Source organism: Schistocerca gregaria, chromosome 1 (genome assembly GCF_023897955.1).
Source record: "Schistocerca gregaria isolate iqSchGreg1 chromosome 1, iqSchGreg1.2, whole genome shotgun sequence".
Classification (NCBI taxonomy): Eukaryota; Metazoa; Arthropoda; class Insecta; order Orthoptera; family Acrididae; genus Schistocerca; species Schistocerca gregaria.
This window is the reverse complement of record NC_064920.1, coordinates 305,086,046-305,102,253: the sequence shown is the minus strand read 5'-3', so window position 1 is coordinate 305,102,253 and position 16,208 is coordinate 305,086,046. Positions and strand designations below refer to the sequence as shown.

The 16,208-nt window shown below is 41.2% G+C and overlaps 1 protein-coding gene across 4 annotated transcripts in view; it reads right to left on the bottom strand.

The window, feature by feature from the left end:
* LOC126342701 (citramalyl-CoA lyase, mitochondrial-like) overlaps window positions 1–16,208 on the bottom strand; it is a 178,632-nt gene that overhangs the window by 39,986 nt on the left and 122,438 nt on the right. For all 4 annotated transcript variants that reach the window (XR_007565155.1, XM_050001878.1, XM_050001879.1 and 1 more), the window contains exon 6: window positions 16,077–16,190. Coding sequence is in view for 3 of the 4 variants with exons in the window: in XM_050001878.1 (XP_049857835.1) it covers window positions 16,077–16,190 (114 nt within the window). In the remaining variant the exon portion in view is untranslated. The remainder of the gene's footprint in view (window positions 1–16,076; window positions 16,191–16,208) is intronic.

The window sequence follows — 16,208 nt, the reverse complement described above, 5'->3', positions numbered from 1 at the left end:
CAGTGTTTTGAATTTTTCATCACTTTTTGCTCCTGCAAAATTATACAGGTGACCCAGTTATGCTCTAGAAGGAACAAATAAATTCATGACATGTTCTTCAGGGAACTGATTTGTATATCCTCAAACTTTCAAATGAAACAATCTTGAAGGTCCTGTAGGATACATGAAATTTATCACTGCATCATTCTCCTCAGAAGAGTGTTTGCAGATGTTGCCAGTCTAGCAGTCATTGACACACACACATGTAACATATTGCCCTGGTTGCAGTGTCGAAACCACAAAACACGGGGGCCCCCTCAGTTAGTACAGGTGTTTTGCCAACAAATGACAACAAGCTTCCAACACTCTCTTCTTCCCCTCCCCCTCCAACACGGGGGCTCTCCAGTTGATACAGATGTTTTGCCAACAAATGACAACAAGCCTCCAACACACTCTTCTTCCCCTCCCCCTCCAATCTGACTGCAACAAACTGATGATTTTCTCTAGCTCCAGCAACTCCTAATTCAAAGAACTTTCTTTACTGATAACCTCCTGCTGGTTCAGTTGTGGCCTTCTCAACAAACATGAATTCAATTTTTTTCAAGTTCACACAATGCGTACAACTCCAAAGGCATGATTTGGTTTACCCCTGTATGCCATAAGTTAGTTCTTCTAGCCCGTCATTTTACAGTACCCCAATTCCATCACACACAGATCTTCCTTTAGTTGTTACAAAACGTTCCTCTCAACATTTACTCTTGAATCAAAATATGTGAGGTGTCCACACAAATTGGTAATGCTTAAATTTCAATGCTAGGCTGCAGATCCATCACCAAAGTAAATGATCTCCAGCAGCTTTGTCACTTTTTATTTTGAATAAATCCTCAAATTTTGTAAAAAAAAAAAAAAAAAAGTGAACTGCAGCAGTATCATACCTTAGGTGATGCCTTTTGCACTATATTTTCAACTAATAAGATAACAGTGACATCCACAGTAAATTGATTGCTTTCCCAGGGAAAATGTTGGACATTATACTGAACAGCAAAGGAATAATTTCCTTCAAAGTCAAGCACTTCAGTTGCATCATGAGCCTTATAGCAACTGTTACTCAGTTTTAAAGTACTGTGTTGGATTTTTTGATAAAGTGTGGCAGATGGTCAGGTCAGTGATTTTTTTTATGATGTCTGTGGGCAAAACTAATTACTGGTAGTTACTTGGTTCCAAGTGAGGGCGGTTACTTGTTTTCAAGTGACTATCATTTGAAACCACTATTTGTACTCCATAGTTTTTACAGGATCAGTGTCCCTGTACAGCTCAATAAAGTATCATTCAAGTGCACTTCTTCCAGGAATGCTCTCGCACTGATGTGAGGCACAAAACTATTGTTACAATACTGCACACTGTCAGAAGCATCCACAATTTATAGTTCTTGTCAACAAAAGCATCAGCTTGACATTTTGGAGAATTTTGCAAGCACATGGCAGTGAGTGAGGGGCACTTGAGGAACCAACAGTGACACATCATTTTGGCTCATTTCACAGGATTTAGAAAAGTAATTTCTTGGGCACATTTCTTTTTATAAATAATAAACATATTTTTCAAACAGCTTTTGCTGACAAAATTGCAATAACTGTGAATATTATGTTGTAAGCCTTTTTCAGAGAATGATAATGATATTCTAAAAAAATGCTCCCTTTGAAACTTTGAACCATGCCTGTTCTTTCAAATTATCCAGTTCCCATCTTATTGATTTCGAATCTTCTTTCAAATTTTTAAGTTTTGACCTACAATTCATAATCAATAAATTATGACCAGAGTCCACATCTGTCCTGGGAATTGTCTAATAGTTTAAAATCTGGCTCCAAAACCACTGTCTTACCATTATATAATCAAACTGAAACTTTCCAATGTCTCCAAGTCTCTTCCATGTAGACAACCTTCTTTCATGACTCTCAAACTAAGTGTTAGTGATGATTAAATTATGTTCTTTGCAAAATTCTACCAGGCTGCTTCCTCCTTCACTCCTTTCCCCCAGTCCATATTTTTGTACTATTTTTCCTTCACTTTCTCTTGCTACTACTGAATTTCAGTCACTCAAAACAATTTAGTTTTCCTCTCTCCTAACTGTTGGAATAATTTTCTTTGTCTCATCATACATTCTTTCAGTTTCTTCATCATCTGCAGAACTAGCTGGCATATAATTCACACTTTCTAACTTCAAGCTATCCATTTGCCTTTTCAAGTTTTCTAGCCTATAAACTTGATTAAGGGATCTAACATTCCACATTCTCATCTGCAGAATGCGTTTTGTTTTTCCTTATCATGACATCCTACTGAGTATTTCTTGCCCAGAGCTCCAAATGGAGTACTAACTTATCTCTGAAATATTTTATGCAGAAGGATCAATTACCAATTAGCCATACAGCAGAGCTGCATGTTCTTGGAAAAAATAACAACTTGTATCACACTCAAAGTAAGTGATATTTAAAATTTTGTATGTTAAAAGTATTATCTAATTCCTGCTTGTGTTAACCACCAATTGAAAAGCATTCTTTTCTCTACAAGATATCAAATTTTTGGAAAGTAGAAAAAAAAGCTTGTACAAATTCAGATTCAGCGTGTTTGTTCTTGATCTATAATTCCCACTGAAGGTTGCAAAATGTTGTGAGACTTTTCCCCTGAACAAAATGAATCATTCTGGCTTGTAGCTCAGCTATTAATCTGTAATTTGTCTTCACTTCCTGACAAAATTATAATCACTGCAAATTTTAAGCTTCAAGCCCTTTTCAGAGAAGGATAACAACATTTTAAAAAGTGAGGCTAACTAATGAAACTCTGGCAAACCAGCTACAAAAATTTAGTAATCATAGTTCATTTGGGAAAAAGTGTGTTCAAATTGTCATGTGGAACTTTGTATCAAATTAGTTTCTGTTACAGCTTCAGCTTCATTTGATGAAGATGTGCAAGTGTAAGCATGTGAAATATTTAACAGCAGTTCAAGTTTTTTGGAACTTCTTGAAATTTGGGGTTCATTTAACATGATTTAAATTATTATGCGAGATACAAAGTTATTCACCCACAAAACTTAATACATAGTCAAGCAGTATCTGCCAGTGGCTTGTATCCTAACTTGTTACAGCAGCCAGTAGTTTCAGGAAAACAGTCACACACATATTTCTGTGATTATAGTCAACTGCTGTCAGTTATGAGGAGAAAAACAATGCAAATTTCTACTCATGATGAGAAAATTCATATTCCCATATTGGCACCAAGGAGTTCAAAAGATATCAGCACAATTTTGTGTCTATGAGATGATGATTAAAACAAATATAAATTGCACATTGAGAAGTGAAAAAGGTGTGCTAGTAGCACCAAAGGAAAAGATAGGATAAAGTTAATTCTGATTGGCTACAGAATCAAGTACTTGAATTTTTTGGGGATGGTGAGTCCCAGAGGCTCTGTCTTGGGACAAGTGTCTGTGTTTCTGCCAGAACTGATAGAGTAAAAATTCAGAGTTATAAACAATTCGTGCTACAGCAGTGATTGACTGAAACAGGATTAAGGAATACAGTACAAGACAAATGAGTAGCTTTGGGAGATGAAACAGTGAAAGCAGCAGGATTCACATAGGTAATCTGTACTAAGCTTTCTGAATATTATAGTATTATTTACAGCAATTAACATGCTTCCACCACTGTCATCCATCCTCTCTCTGCAATAAGCATTCCATGTGGGATTTAAATTTTCCAAATTTCTGGTTTGAGGGAGCTTTCTGTTTCTAGCATCATGTGGGCATTATTTCCATTGTAACACCATGAACCAAAGGCAAGAGGGCTCATTTTCATCAGAGAACCACTCTCTGTAATATGCTAGCACAGCAGTACACAACAGCGTTCCGCTTAGTTGCCAAAGACCACTTGTCATTTGGTGGCCAGCATGTTACTGAAACCAGGGACGCTTTGGCTTGTGTTGCATATAACATCTGTGGCAATCACAATACAACAAACCCATTCTGGTGCATATAAATACTGGAAGTCCAGCCAGGCTGGTCAGTCATCGTGTTAGTCTCTGTTGTAGTGTAGGCTTCTGCCATGAGGCCACCACTGCTCAACCGATATTCTGACAGGACCACCCGCCAGGGAGCCCAGCCACAGCACTGAGGGGCCAAGGGTTAAATTAAGGCCCTCCCAGCCACAAAGCCACTGGGCATCCACCAGTCCCAAATTCCATCTGCCAGATGCAGGCCTGGGGTTCATAGCCAGATGCCTGCATCATCTCATACCATGCCAACTACAGCTAAACTTGGATACGACCAAGCCCTGCTGTAGCACCTTGCCCTGCAGCTGAGCAAGCACCACTGGCCACTTGAGTGTGCACAAGTCACAAGATTCCCTCACAATCATGCTGAGCTCTACACATATCAGCAAGTGGCTGACTCCCCTCTACACATCATGCACCACAGTCCATGCGAGCAATGTCCACCACCCAGTGCCTACCTGACTGGCCAGAAGTTACTGGTATACACTACTGTGAAGTAAATATAGATTTCTGTTGTCAATTATCTGTTTTGATTTTCCTTGGCCCACCAATCTCCACCAGATAACACCCACACACATAACAACACTGACAGGTGAGATTAGCTCTGACAGCTTTCCATGGAAATTTATCTTTGCCTTCATACTGAGATAGACAGTCTCCTGTATCACCTACATGCATCATGCACTATGGTCCACGTGTACTATGCCCACCATCCAGCGCCCACCTGAAGTAGACATGAGTTAATGGTATACACTGTTGGGCAGTAAATAATTGTTTCTACTGACAACTAGCTGCATTTGACTCACTAAGATTCATCAGAGGACATCCAGACCTGTTACACCCTTTATAGATGAGATTATTTATGACACTTTTAGTGCTACTCTCTACAATTAATGGGTCTGGTATTCTACCCTCTCTGAAATCAGGACTGATGAGAGGCTTCTATATCCAAAACACCACATGTGCACACCAGCTGTACTCTGCTACCTAAGTAGCCACTTTCAGCATGTAATACACACCTGACCAATTAAAAAGGTCCTATGTAGTAACAAAGTAATAAACAAAACCTATCTAAGCCACACAAATAGGGCTTCATTCATAACCTCTGAACAAAAACAGCAAAACCTCTCAGAACTCCACAAGACACAGAACAACTGCTGTGTGTGATACAATATAGAATAACATAGAGAGATCTGTCAGCTCTGGGCATTTACATCTGTGCGAGCCCCCAGTAGACTGTGTGGCAGAAATTGCGTCATGTGTACACCTCCCACAGGCAGGCTCCAGTGGCCAGCCTTCACTGATACAGTTGGCGGTCGACTCAAACACACACACACCTGTGGTTACACAACACTTGGCACACTCACACCCACAAGCACTAGTAGCAGAATACAGCACACCTCCCTCTCACGCGCATCCTGGTGATGGAGGAGATGCTGGCAGCCCAACGAGGGACTCATCCACTGCGTCCGGACTAGTGACAGCCAGAGCTGACTGAAGGGCCAGGCCGATATGCCGAGTGGGTACCAGATCAAAGTGCCGGAATGTATGGGAACACAGGTAACAACAAGGGTGGTGGGCACACATGGTGCTGACGACAACACCAAAGAGAAGGGTGGCTTTGCCATCTCTACATTGTCACCAGGCAGGCCCCAGTGTGGAAGAGATGGAGTGGACCCACTGCCAAAGGGGCCAGAAGAGGCAGTCCAACCAGAACAGCAGGCTGCAGCAACAGACCTGAGGCCAGAGATGGACATGAGCCCAGCCCCAGGAAGATGGAACCCAAGGGCACCACACATGGAGGAGGAAGCTAATGGGACAGGGACACCTCCTCAGCAGGTGATGACAGGCCTCAGGTAGAGGGTGTCAGGGCTGGCTGTAGAGAAAGGGCCACACCCAAAATGTTGTAGCTTCTGGCAGCGATTAGGGGTGCAACTGATCAGCTTGATGTTCCACCAGACTGTCAGCTGTACAGATACCACAAAGACTGCATCCCTGCTGGCAGACAACAGTAGTCGGTGTTCACTTGGGCAGGTGATCAAACTACACCAGAAACCCCTGGGTAAAGTGACCAAATGAACCTGACTGCAGCCATGAAGCAACTCAGTTGGGCTCTGCTCCCCCATAGGTATGAAGCAATAGCTGCACACAAAACAGAGAAGGGCGTCATCCAGCAAAGACTCCATAATCAACTTTTTCATTTGGGATTTGAACCTATGCGCTAGTTGTTCTGCCTCACCATTTGATTGAAGATGGAATGATAGAGCCATAATGTGATGGGAACAAATTAATTGAAAGGTGTGAGAAACAAACTGGGTCCCATTATTAGAAACTAAAACACAAGAAAAAAGAATAAAAATAAAAAATCTCAAAAGCTTCTGAATTGTGACCCCAGCCAATGTTGACACACACCAGAGGATGTAAGGGAAAAATGGGAAAATGCATCCACAAACGAGGGCCAATAGGAATTCAATAAGGGACCTGCAAAGTCTATATGAATGCATTCCCATGGCTGGTGGGAAGTTGGCTAGGGGGACAAGGATGCCCTAGGTGCTGCCTATTGATGGGAGCACTACTCACAAGCTACAACAAAATGGACAATTTCTGGCCAAAAACCGTTTCCCCCAACTAACAGTTTAGTGCACAAAACTTCCCAATGGCCCTGGTGGAGAATGTGTAGAACCTTGCTCCATAACACTTCAGGAATAACTACCATGGGAGAGAGCTCTTCTGTGGACAACAGCAAACCAACAACAAAAACAGAGACACAATACTGTAAGGAAAAACAGTTGAACACAGGACCCAAACCCAGACCCAGAGGTTTATCTGGCCAGCCTTGCTGAACAAACTGAACCATCTTACGGAAAACCTGGTTAGCGGCAATGGCAGCGACTAAGCACAAGCTCATAACTCGGAAACCGGCACTCTCGGCCTGCATTTCATTATCAAGATGGAAGCAAAGCAACTCATCATGATCAAAGCTGGAATCAGGACCCACAGGAAGACGGGACAAGGTGTCTGTATAGGTGTGTTTAGATGTAGGTTGAAAATGGATTTCACAATTCTAGCAAGGCAACACAGTACCCAGCATTGTAGGCAGTGTGCTATCTTGTCAGGGAAAGAAATGTGTGGGTTAAACAAAGCAACCAAGAGTATTAGTCAGTAATAAGGCGAAACTTGAAACCACATGAAAAAACATGAAATTTCCGTAGAGCATAGACGATGGCAAGAGCCTCTTTTTCACCTGAGGGTAATGTTGCTGGGATCAAATGAGAGATTTGGAGTTGAAAACAAGAGGTTGTTCAGAGCTGCTGGCATATTGGTGCGCTAGAACCATGTCGAGGCTATATTGTGAGGCATCAGTCGCCAAAACTGTGTGCTGGTCTCGAGAGAATGTAGCTTAATAACGGGCCAAAAAAGTTTGGATTTCAACATTTGAAAAGAATGTCCACAGTCAAAGCTTCAGCGAAAAAATACATGCATCTGTAACAAGGCATGCAACAAGTGGGCCAATGTAGTTGCCCTTGGCAGGAATTTATAGCATTCAGTTATCTCCTCTAAGAAGACTGGAAGCTCCTTTATGAATGAGGGGAGAGGCATAGACTAAAGAGTGGAAATGTGGTCTGGCAGAGGGTGAACCTCATCCCATGAGACCTCAAACCCAAAATATACAATAGAAGATTGAAGAAACTGAGATTTCATGAGGTTACACCATTAGCCTGTGGACTGTAAGACAGTAAACAAAGTGTGCAAATTTTTCAAATGGTCAACCATGGAGGAGCCTGTGACAACAATATTGTCCAGATAATTCATGCAACCCAGGACAGACATAGTCAATTGCTCTAAAAATCATTGGAAAGCAGCAGGTTGCTATCCACAGCAAAATCAAGGTGCAAATATTGATAGAGACCAAAAGGAGTATTCAAAACTACAACTCACTGAGACTCTTTGTCCACAGGAACCTGCAGATATGCTTCAAAAAAATCGATTTTGGAAAAGTATTGGCCATCTGATGTTTTCCCCCCACAGTTTTTCTTGGTGCAGGAGATGACATGTATCTGTAATCAACTGTGCATTGACAGCGTTACTGAAGTTTCCCCAGTGGCTTCCGTACTGCAACCATCGGAGATGATCATTCACTAGCCATAATAGGTTGCACCACCCTTTCAGATTTAATTCTGTCCAATTCTTCTTTCACTTGATTTTTCAGGGCAATGGGAATAGGAAGCACATGACAAAACTGAGGCCAAGCTGTGGATTTCAAATAAATATGACCAGAAAAATTTGTAGCACACCCTTTACCTTCCAAGTATAAGCCCAAAAAACTCCTCACAAACTGTTTCCAACTGGTAATAGAACAAACCACTGACTTGTAAGGGGCAGATGCGCAGTAAATTTTTCCAACAACACAATGTTCTGTTTGTTGTAACTGATCAGCTTCCACATAACATGTGTCAAACGCATTGAGCCTAAACTCACATAGGTTTGAGAATTCAATAAAATCACTGCAGCACCTGTGTCAAACTGTACCCAGAACACTTGACAAAAACACTTAACTTGATAAACAACTTGGGAAAAGTCAAGAGCATTGGAGCAACACAGTTTATGTCTATGTCCATACCCTGGGCAGCCTTCAGCAAACAATACATGAAGGCAACGTGGCCTTTCTTCTGGCAGAATTACAAGCAGCCCAGTGTCTAGGGCATACTAAACCCCATGCTAGACAAAACAGAAAGGACAAGATGGAAACAGAGACGGTTGATGCTGCAGTATTTGTAACTGTTTGACCCAGCCTTATACTGCTTGGTGCTAAGCCCACACGTTTACCGCTGCCACTGTCGCTTCCTCGTGCAAGCTGTCTGTTGTCCTTGTGGACTCATCTTGTGACACTATTGCCACATACTTCAATTTGGTCACCCATTGCTTGAGAAGCTTCAAACGATTGTGCTACTTGCACACAACTTTTGCCAACAGTAGGTTTTCACATAGTAAAGCCTCCTGGCACTCTACTTTGTCTGGAGCTAAACAGATAATTGTGTCACACACAATAGAGCATGCATAAGAGTCATTATGGTATCAATAACGAACTGACACTTATGGCTAAGGACATGAATTTCAGCTGCCCAGGCTCTGTATGACTAGTTTGATTTTTTGCAGCACTGCAGAATTCTACTCACACTATTATGGCACGTTCATTTGCAATAGTAGTTGGAAAATAAACTGCACATGTGACCAAAAGTAAGAGCTGAAACTTCCGGCAGATTAAAACTGTGTGCCGGACCGAGACTCGAACTCGGGACCTCTGCCTTTCGTGGGCAAGTGCTCTGCCATCTGAGCTACCCAAGCACGACTCACGCCTTTCTTCACAGCTACAATTCTGCCAGTACCTCATCTCCTACCTTCCAAACTTCACAGAAGCTCTCCTGTGAACCTTGCAGAACTAGCACTCCTGGAAGAAAGGATATTGCAAAGACATGGCTTAGCCACAGCTTGGGGGAAGTTTCCAGAATGACATTTACACTCTGCAGCGGAGTGTGTGCTGATTTGAAACTTCCTGGCAGATTCAAACTAGGTGCCAGACCGAGAGTGCTAGTTCTGAAAGGTCCACAGGAGAGCTTCTGTGAAGTTTGGAATGTAGAAGATGAGGTACTGGCAGAACTGAAGCTGTGAGCACAGGGTGTGAGTCGTGCTTGGGTTGCTCAGATGGTAGAGCACTTGCCCGCGAAAGGCAAAGGTCCCAAGTTCGAGCCTCCATCCAACACACAGTTTTAATCTGCCAGGAAGTTTCATATCTGTACACACTCCGCTGCAGAATTAAAATCTCATTCTAAAAGTAAGAGCAGTCGATTCTTGTAAAGAGGCAAGCAGACACAGTAATTGATACCTTAGGTGGAAGCCATGACAGGAAGATGGCTTTGCACAAATTTGAGTGTCACAATGAAAGCCAAAAAATGCTGTCTGAGTCTTTTTTCATAAACTTCCCAATCCTCAGCTGAAGCATCATAAGGAGGAAAAGAAGGTGGTAGGACCCCGATGAAACAGTATCCTGTCTGTTAATGGAAGCCAACAAAATGGTCACAGCATAAGTAAGCTCTTCAATTAGGAAGAGTAGTATGACATCCATACTGAATAAACCTTATGAGATTACATTTCAAGATTGTACGTGCAGAACCTGTCCCATTCTTTGTTAATTGTGTAGTAACCAAGTTGTACAAAAAATGAATCCAAGACACTATTTTCCTAACAATGATTATCAAACTCTCACTCGGCACTTGTCCAAGCTTTTCAGTCCCAATAGACAAGGTGTCCCATGATGGCTCTCAGCAATGTGCAAGACCTGAAATCTGTCTTTAAGGTATAAATGTTCAGCCATGTAACCAGTATTCATTTCTGTGTTCTGCCCAGAAATTCATGACAGCAACACCATTTACTATGCACTCTTAAGTAAATATGAACAGGGCAGATCGACAGTATCAGAAGGCATTTATGAAATCAGCGTTCCCAAGGGACACCAGAGAAATTGGAGGTGCCACAGTTTTTGCCACAAGAGTGTCACCACCACTGCCGCCTAAATCCTGATGAATGCCCAATTCAGCGTACAACAGTTTCTAGACATTGGCCAATTCACTTTGCATTTGAACACAACAGATCGAGTACCTGGCCTGAGCTGCCAGAGTTGATGGTCATGTGTGTGTGTGTGTGTGTGTGTGTGTGTGTGTGTGTGTGTGTGTGTGTGCGCGCGCGCGCTACATTGTTGATATCCCTACCTAGAGTTTCCAGTGTTTGATTTTGCCGAGCAGCTATTCTTCCATCCTACAATCCTGTGATGTTTTCCTTTGTACTATTCTCTGCAGCATTACTCTTCTGCATCTGTTCTTTTTCTTCTTTCCTGTGTTTTTAGACTGTCCTCCAAACCACATCTACTTCTGAGCCACACTGTTATCAATAATCATTCACGCACAGCACAGTCTTCATGGTCATCTGGAATGTTGATGCAGCATCTGAGTCTTTTCTCTGATAGATGTAATTTTATTTATTACTACACATTTCCATATCACACCCATTCATTTTCTCCCACATTTCTGTGCATTTTTAAAGTATTTGCGTGTATTTTTACGTAATTTCATGGGGTTTTGCACATGTTTGCGTACCTCTGCATGTTTTTGCATGTCTTTACATTTCTGTTCTCTATCCAGCTCCTCTCACAACCATCAAGACCTATCTGGCCCATTTCTGGGTCATTCCCATTTCCTTTACATCATTTCTGCTACAATGGACCCCTGCTACATCTTTCTGCAAACAAAGTGACATTCTGCCTGACCTGCCAGAGTTGACAGTCAATGTGTGTGTGAGGAGTGCTTTCTTCTGTGAATGAATGATGTGTGTATGTTTCTCTTTTCTGACAAAAGGCTGTGGCCAAAATCTTATTTGTAGGTATCTTTTAATTGTGCCTGTCTGCAACTTGGCGGAAAGATTATGTGTAGGTAACTGTCTTTTATTGTGCCTGTCTGCAACTCATCATGTTATCTTTACGGTAAGTAGCAATCTCTCTTGTGTTACATTTTTTATATTCTTATCTGAAGTTTCCATTGTTTGATTTCATCACAGCCAGTGTCAGCCTATACAGAGAATCTAGACAGCAATTACACTCAACAGCCTCATCCATCTGTTGTGAGCCCTATTGCCTCCTGAGTTGCCATACGTATGCATTAATGTTTGGTGTCCCCAGTGAAAGGACATAAAATGTGATAAAAGATACCCACAGTCCATGGCTTTTTACATGGCATGCAATAGCAATATGCACATATACAAATGGTAGTAGTAGTGTGTACACAAGGTATAAAAGGGCAGTGCATTAGTAAAACAGTCAGTTATACTAAAGTGGGTCATGTGGAAAAGTTTCCGATGTGATTATGGCTGCACAACAGGATTTAACAACTTTGAATGCAGAATGGTAGATGGAAATAGGTGTATGGAACATTCTATTTCAGAGATTGTTAGGGAATTAAATATTCCTCTCACTTTGGACAATGTAGCTGCCGACACCTTCATTTAATGACACAGATGAGTGGCATCTGCATAGGGTTCTATTGCTAACAGACTAACAACACTGCATGAAATAACCACAAAAATCAATGAGTGCATCTGTTTGGACAGTGCAGCAAATTTTGCTGATAATGGGCTATGGCAGCAGACAACCAATGTGAGTGGCTTTGCTAACAGCATGACATTGCCTCTACATGCAGCCCCTCTCCCCGTCTTGTGATGATATCACTTGGATCCTAGATTACTAGAAAACTGTGACCTCATTAGATGAGTACCAGTTTCAGCTGGTAAGAGCAGATGGTAGGGTTTGAGTGTGGTGCACTCCCAAGTTTTGAACATGCTGCTTGTGGCTCCATAATGGCCTGGACGTGTTTACACGGAATGGATTGGGCCCTCTGGTACAATTGAAATGTTTATGTTTGACTATTTTTTGACCATCTGCAGCCATTCATGGACTTCATGTTCTCAAGCAAAGATGGAATTTTTAGGGATGACAATGCACTATGTCACTGGGCCACTGTTGTTCGCGATTAGTTTGAATAACATTATGGACAGATAGATACGAAGCCCACACCTACTACAGTAGTACAAGTTTATATGCCAACTAGCTCTGCAGATGATGAAGAAATTGAAGAAATGTACGATGAAATAAAAGAAATTATTCAGATAGTGAAGGGAGACGAAAATTTAATAGTAATGGGTGACTGGAATTCGAGTGTAGGAAAACGGAGAGAAGGAAACATAGTAGGTGAATATGGATTGGGGCTAAGAAATGAAAGAGGAAGCCGCCTAGTAGAATTTTGCACAGAGCACAACTTAGTCATAGCTAACACTTGGTTTAAGAATCATGAAAGAAGGTTGTATACGTGGAAGAACCCTGGAGATACTAAAAGGTATCAGATAGATTATATAATGGTAAGACAGAGATTTAGGAACCAGGTTTTAAGTTGTAAGACATTTCCAGGGGCAGATGTGGACTCTGACCACAATCTATTGGTTACGACCTGTAGATTAAAACTGAAGAAACTGCAAAAATGTGAGAAATTAAGGAGATGGGACCTGGATAAACTGAAAGAACCAGAGGTTGTACAGAGTTTCAGAGAGAGCATAAGGGAACAATTGACAGGAATAGGGGAAAGAAATACAGTAGAAGAAGAATGGGTAGCTCTGAGGGATGTAGTAGTGAAGGCAGCAGAGGATAAAGTAGGTAAAAAGACGAGGGCTGCTAGAAATCCTTGGGTAACAGAAGAAATATTGAATTTAATTGATGAAAGGAGAAAATATAAAAATGCAGTAAATGAAGCAGGCAAAAAGGAATACAAACGTCTCAAAAATGAGATCGACAGGAAGTGCAAAATGGCTAAACAGGGATGGCTAGAGGACAAATGTAAGGATGTAGAAGCTTATCTCACTAGGGGTAAGATAGATACTGCCTACAGGAAAATTAGAGAGACCTTTGGAGAGAAGAGAACCACGTGTATGAATATCAAGAGCTCAGATGGCAGCCCAGTTCTAAGCAAAGAAGGGAAGGCAGAAAGGTGGAAGGAGTATATAGAAGGCTTATACAAGGGCGATGTACTTGAGGACAATATTATGGAAATGGAAGAGGATGTAGATGAAGACGAAATGGGAGATACGATACTGCGTGAAGAGTTTGACAGAGCACTGAAAGACCTGAGTCGAAACAAGGCCCCCGGAGTAGACAACATTCCATTAGAACTACTGACGGCCTTGGGAGAGCCAGTCATGACAAAACTCTACCAGCTGGTGAGCAAGATGTATGAGACAGGCGAAATACCCTCAGACTCCAAGAAGAATATAATAATTCCAATCCCAAAGAAAGCAGGTGCTGACAGATGTGAAAATTACCGAACTATCAGTTTAATAAGCCACGGCTGCAAAATACTAACGCAAATTCTTTACAGACGAATGGAAAAACTGGTAGATGTAGACCTCGGGGAGGATCAGTTTGGATTCCGTCGAAATGTTGGAACACGTGAGGCAATACTGACCTTACGACTTATCTTAGAAGAAAGATTAAGAAAAGGCAAACCTACGTTTCTAGCATTTGTAGACAGAGAAAGCTTTTGACAATGTTGACTGGAATACTCTTTTTCAAATTCTAAAGGTGGCAGGGGTAAAATACAGGGAGCGAAAGGCTATTTATAATTTGTACAGAAACCAGATGGCAGTAATAAGAGTCGAGGGGCATGAAAGGGAAGCAGTGGTTGGGAAAGGAGTGAGACAGGGTTGTAGCCTCTCCCCGATGTTATTCAATCTGTATATTGAGCAAGCAGTAAAGGAAACAAAAGAAAAATTTGGAGTAGGTATTAAAATTCATGGAGACGAAGTAAAAACTTTGAGGTTCGCCGATGACATTGTAATTCTGTCAGAGACGGCAAAGGACTTGGAAGAGCAGTTGAATGGAATGGACAGTGTCTTGAAAGGAGGATATAAGATGAACATTAACAAAAGCAAAACGAGGATAATGGAATGTAGTCAAATTAAATCGGGTGATGCTGAGGGAATTAGATTAGGAAATGAGACACTTAAAGTAGTAAAGGAGTTTTGCTATTTAGGAAGTAAAATAACTGATGATGGTCGAAGTAGAGAGGATATAAAATGTAGACTGGCAATGGCAAGGAAAGCGTTTCTGAAGAAGAGAAATTTGTTAACATCGAATATAGATTTATGTATCAGGAAGTCGTTTCTGAAAGTATTTGTTTGGAGTGTAGCCATGTATGGTAGTGAAACATGGACGATAACTAGTTTGGACAAGAAGAGAATAGAAGCTTTCGAAATGTGGTGCTACAGAAGAATACTGAAGATAAGGTGGATAGATCACGTAACTAATGAGGAGGTATTGAATAGGATTGGGGAGAAGAGAAGTTTGTGGCACAACTTGACTAGAAGAAGGGATGGGTTGGTAGGACATGTTTTGAGGCATCAAGGGATCACAAATTTAGCATTGGAGGGCAGCGTGGAGGGTAAAAATCGTAGAGGGAGACCAAGAGATGAATACACTAAGCAGATTCAGAAGGATGTAGGTTGCAGTAGGTACTGGGAGATGAAGCAGCTTGCACAGGATAGAGTAGCATGGAGAGCTGCATCAAACCAGTCTCAGGACTGAAGACAACAACAACATGGACAGTTTAAGGTAATGGTTTAGCCATCCAGATTGCCCAACATGAATCCCATCAGACATTTATGGGGCATAATCAAGAGGTCAATTCATGCACAAAATCCTGCACCGGCAACCTTTTCACAATTATGGGTTGCTATAGAGGCAGCAGTATTTCTGCAGGGGACTTCCAATGACTTGCTGAGTCCATGATAAAACAAGCTGCTGCACTAAGCCAGGTGAGAGGAGGTCCAACAATATTAGGTGTTATCCCATGACTTTTGTCACCCCAGTGTATACTGTATCCTTATCATACAGTCATGTGCCATAGTGTTGCCACTGCACACGTCATCACAATGTCTCACAGAATTTTTTTCCAGCTATTAAGATATTCAGATACACCATTTTCAAAAATGTGTCATTAGGTTTTAAGATATCTCGAGTCAACAAGTTCAACAGTTCGTCATCAGTTTCAAAGGCAAATTATCAGGATTTATGTACCAAGACAGTTATTTCAGATACGTAACATTCTGATTTTATACTTAAATGGATTAAAATTAACACTCAAAAAGACCTATTTACATTTCCTTAACACCATTTTAATGTATTCTGCCACTTGTTTGGCCTCTTGAATTTTACAACTGTCTTGTCACACATTTGAGTTTTTGAATCCTGGGTATCTAACTCTGACTTTGCTAAATCATGTTAACTTTCCGACACACCATGATAATACTGCCATTATCTTGACTTGTTCCATATCCTGGAAGGTATTTATATTTAGATAATAATATCTATTATGACATAATAAGAACTACAGTGCCACAACAGTAACAATAAATCACTTGCAGATTTTATTTTCTTAATATAAAATAACGATACTTATTTCACATACCTTTATAATTAATGTCAACCATATCAACTGCTTGAAAGTTGAAAGCTTTTGCTATTAACACAAGCCTCTGGCGAGCATACAGTATTTCATAACCATCATCTGATCGTGAAATACCTGAAAGAAGCAGAAAAC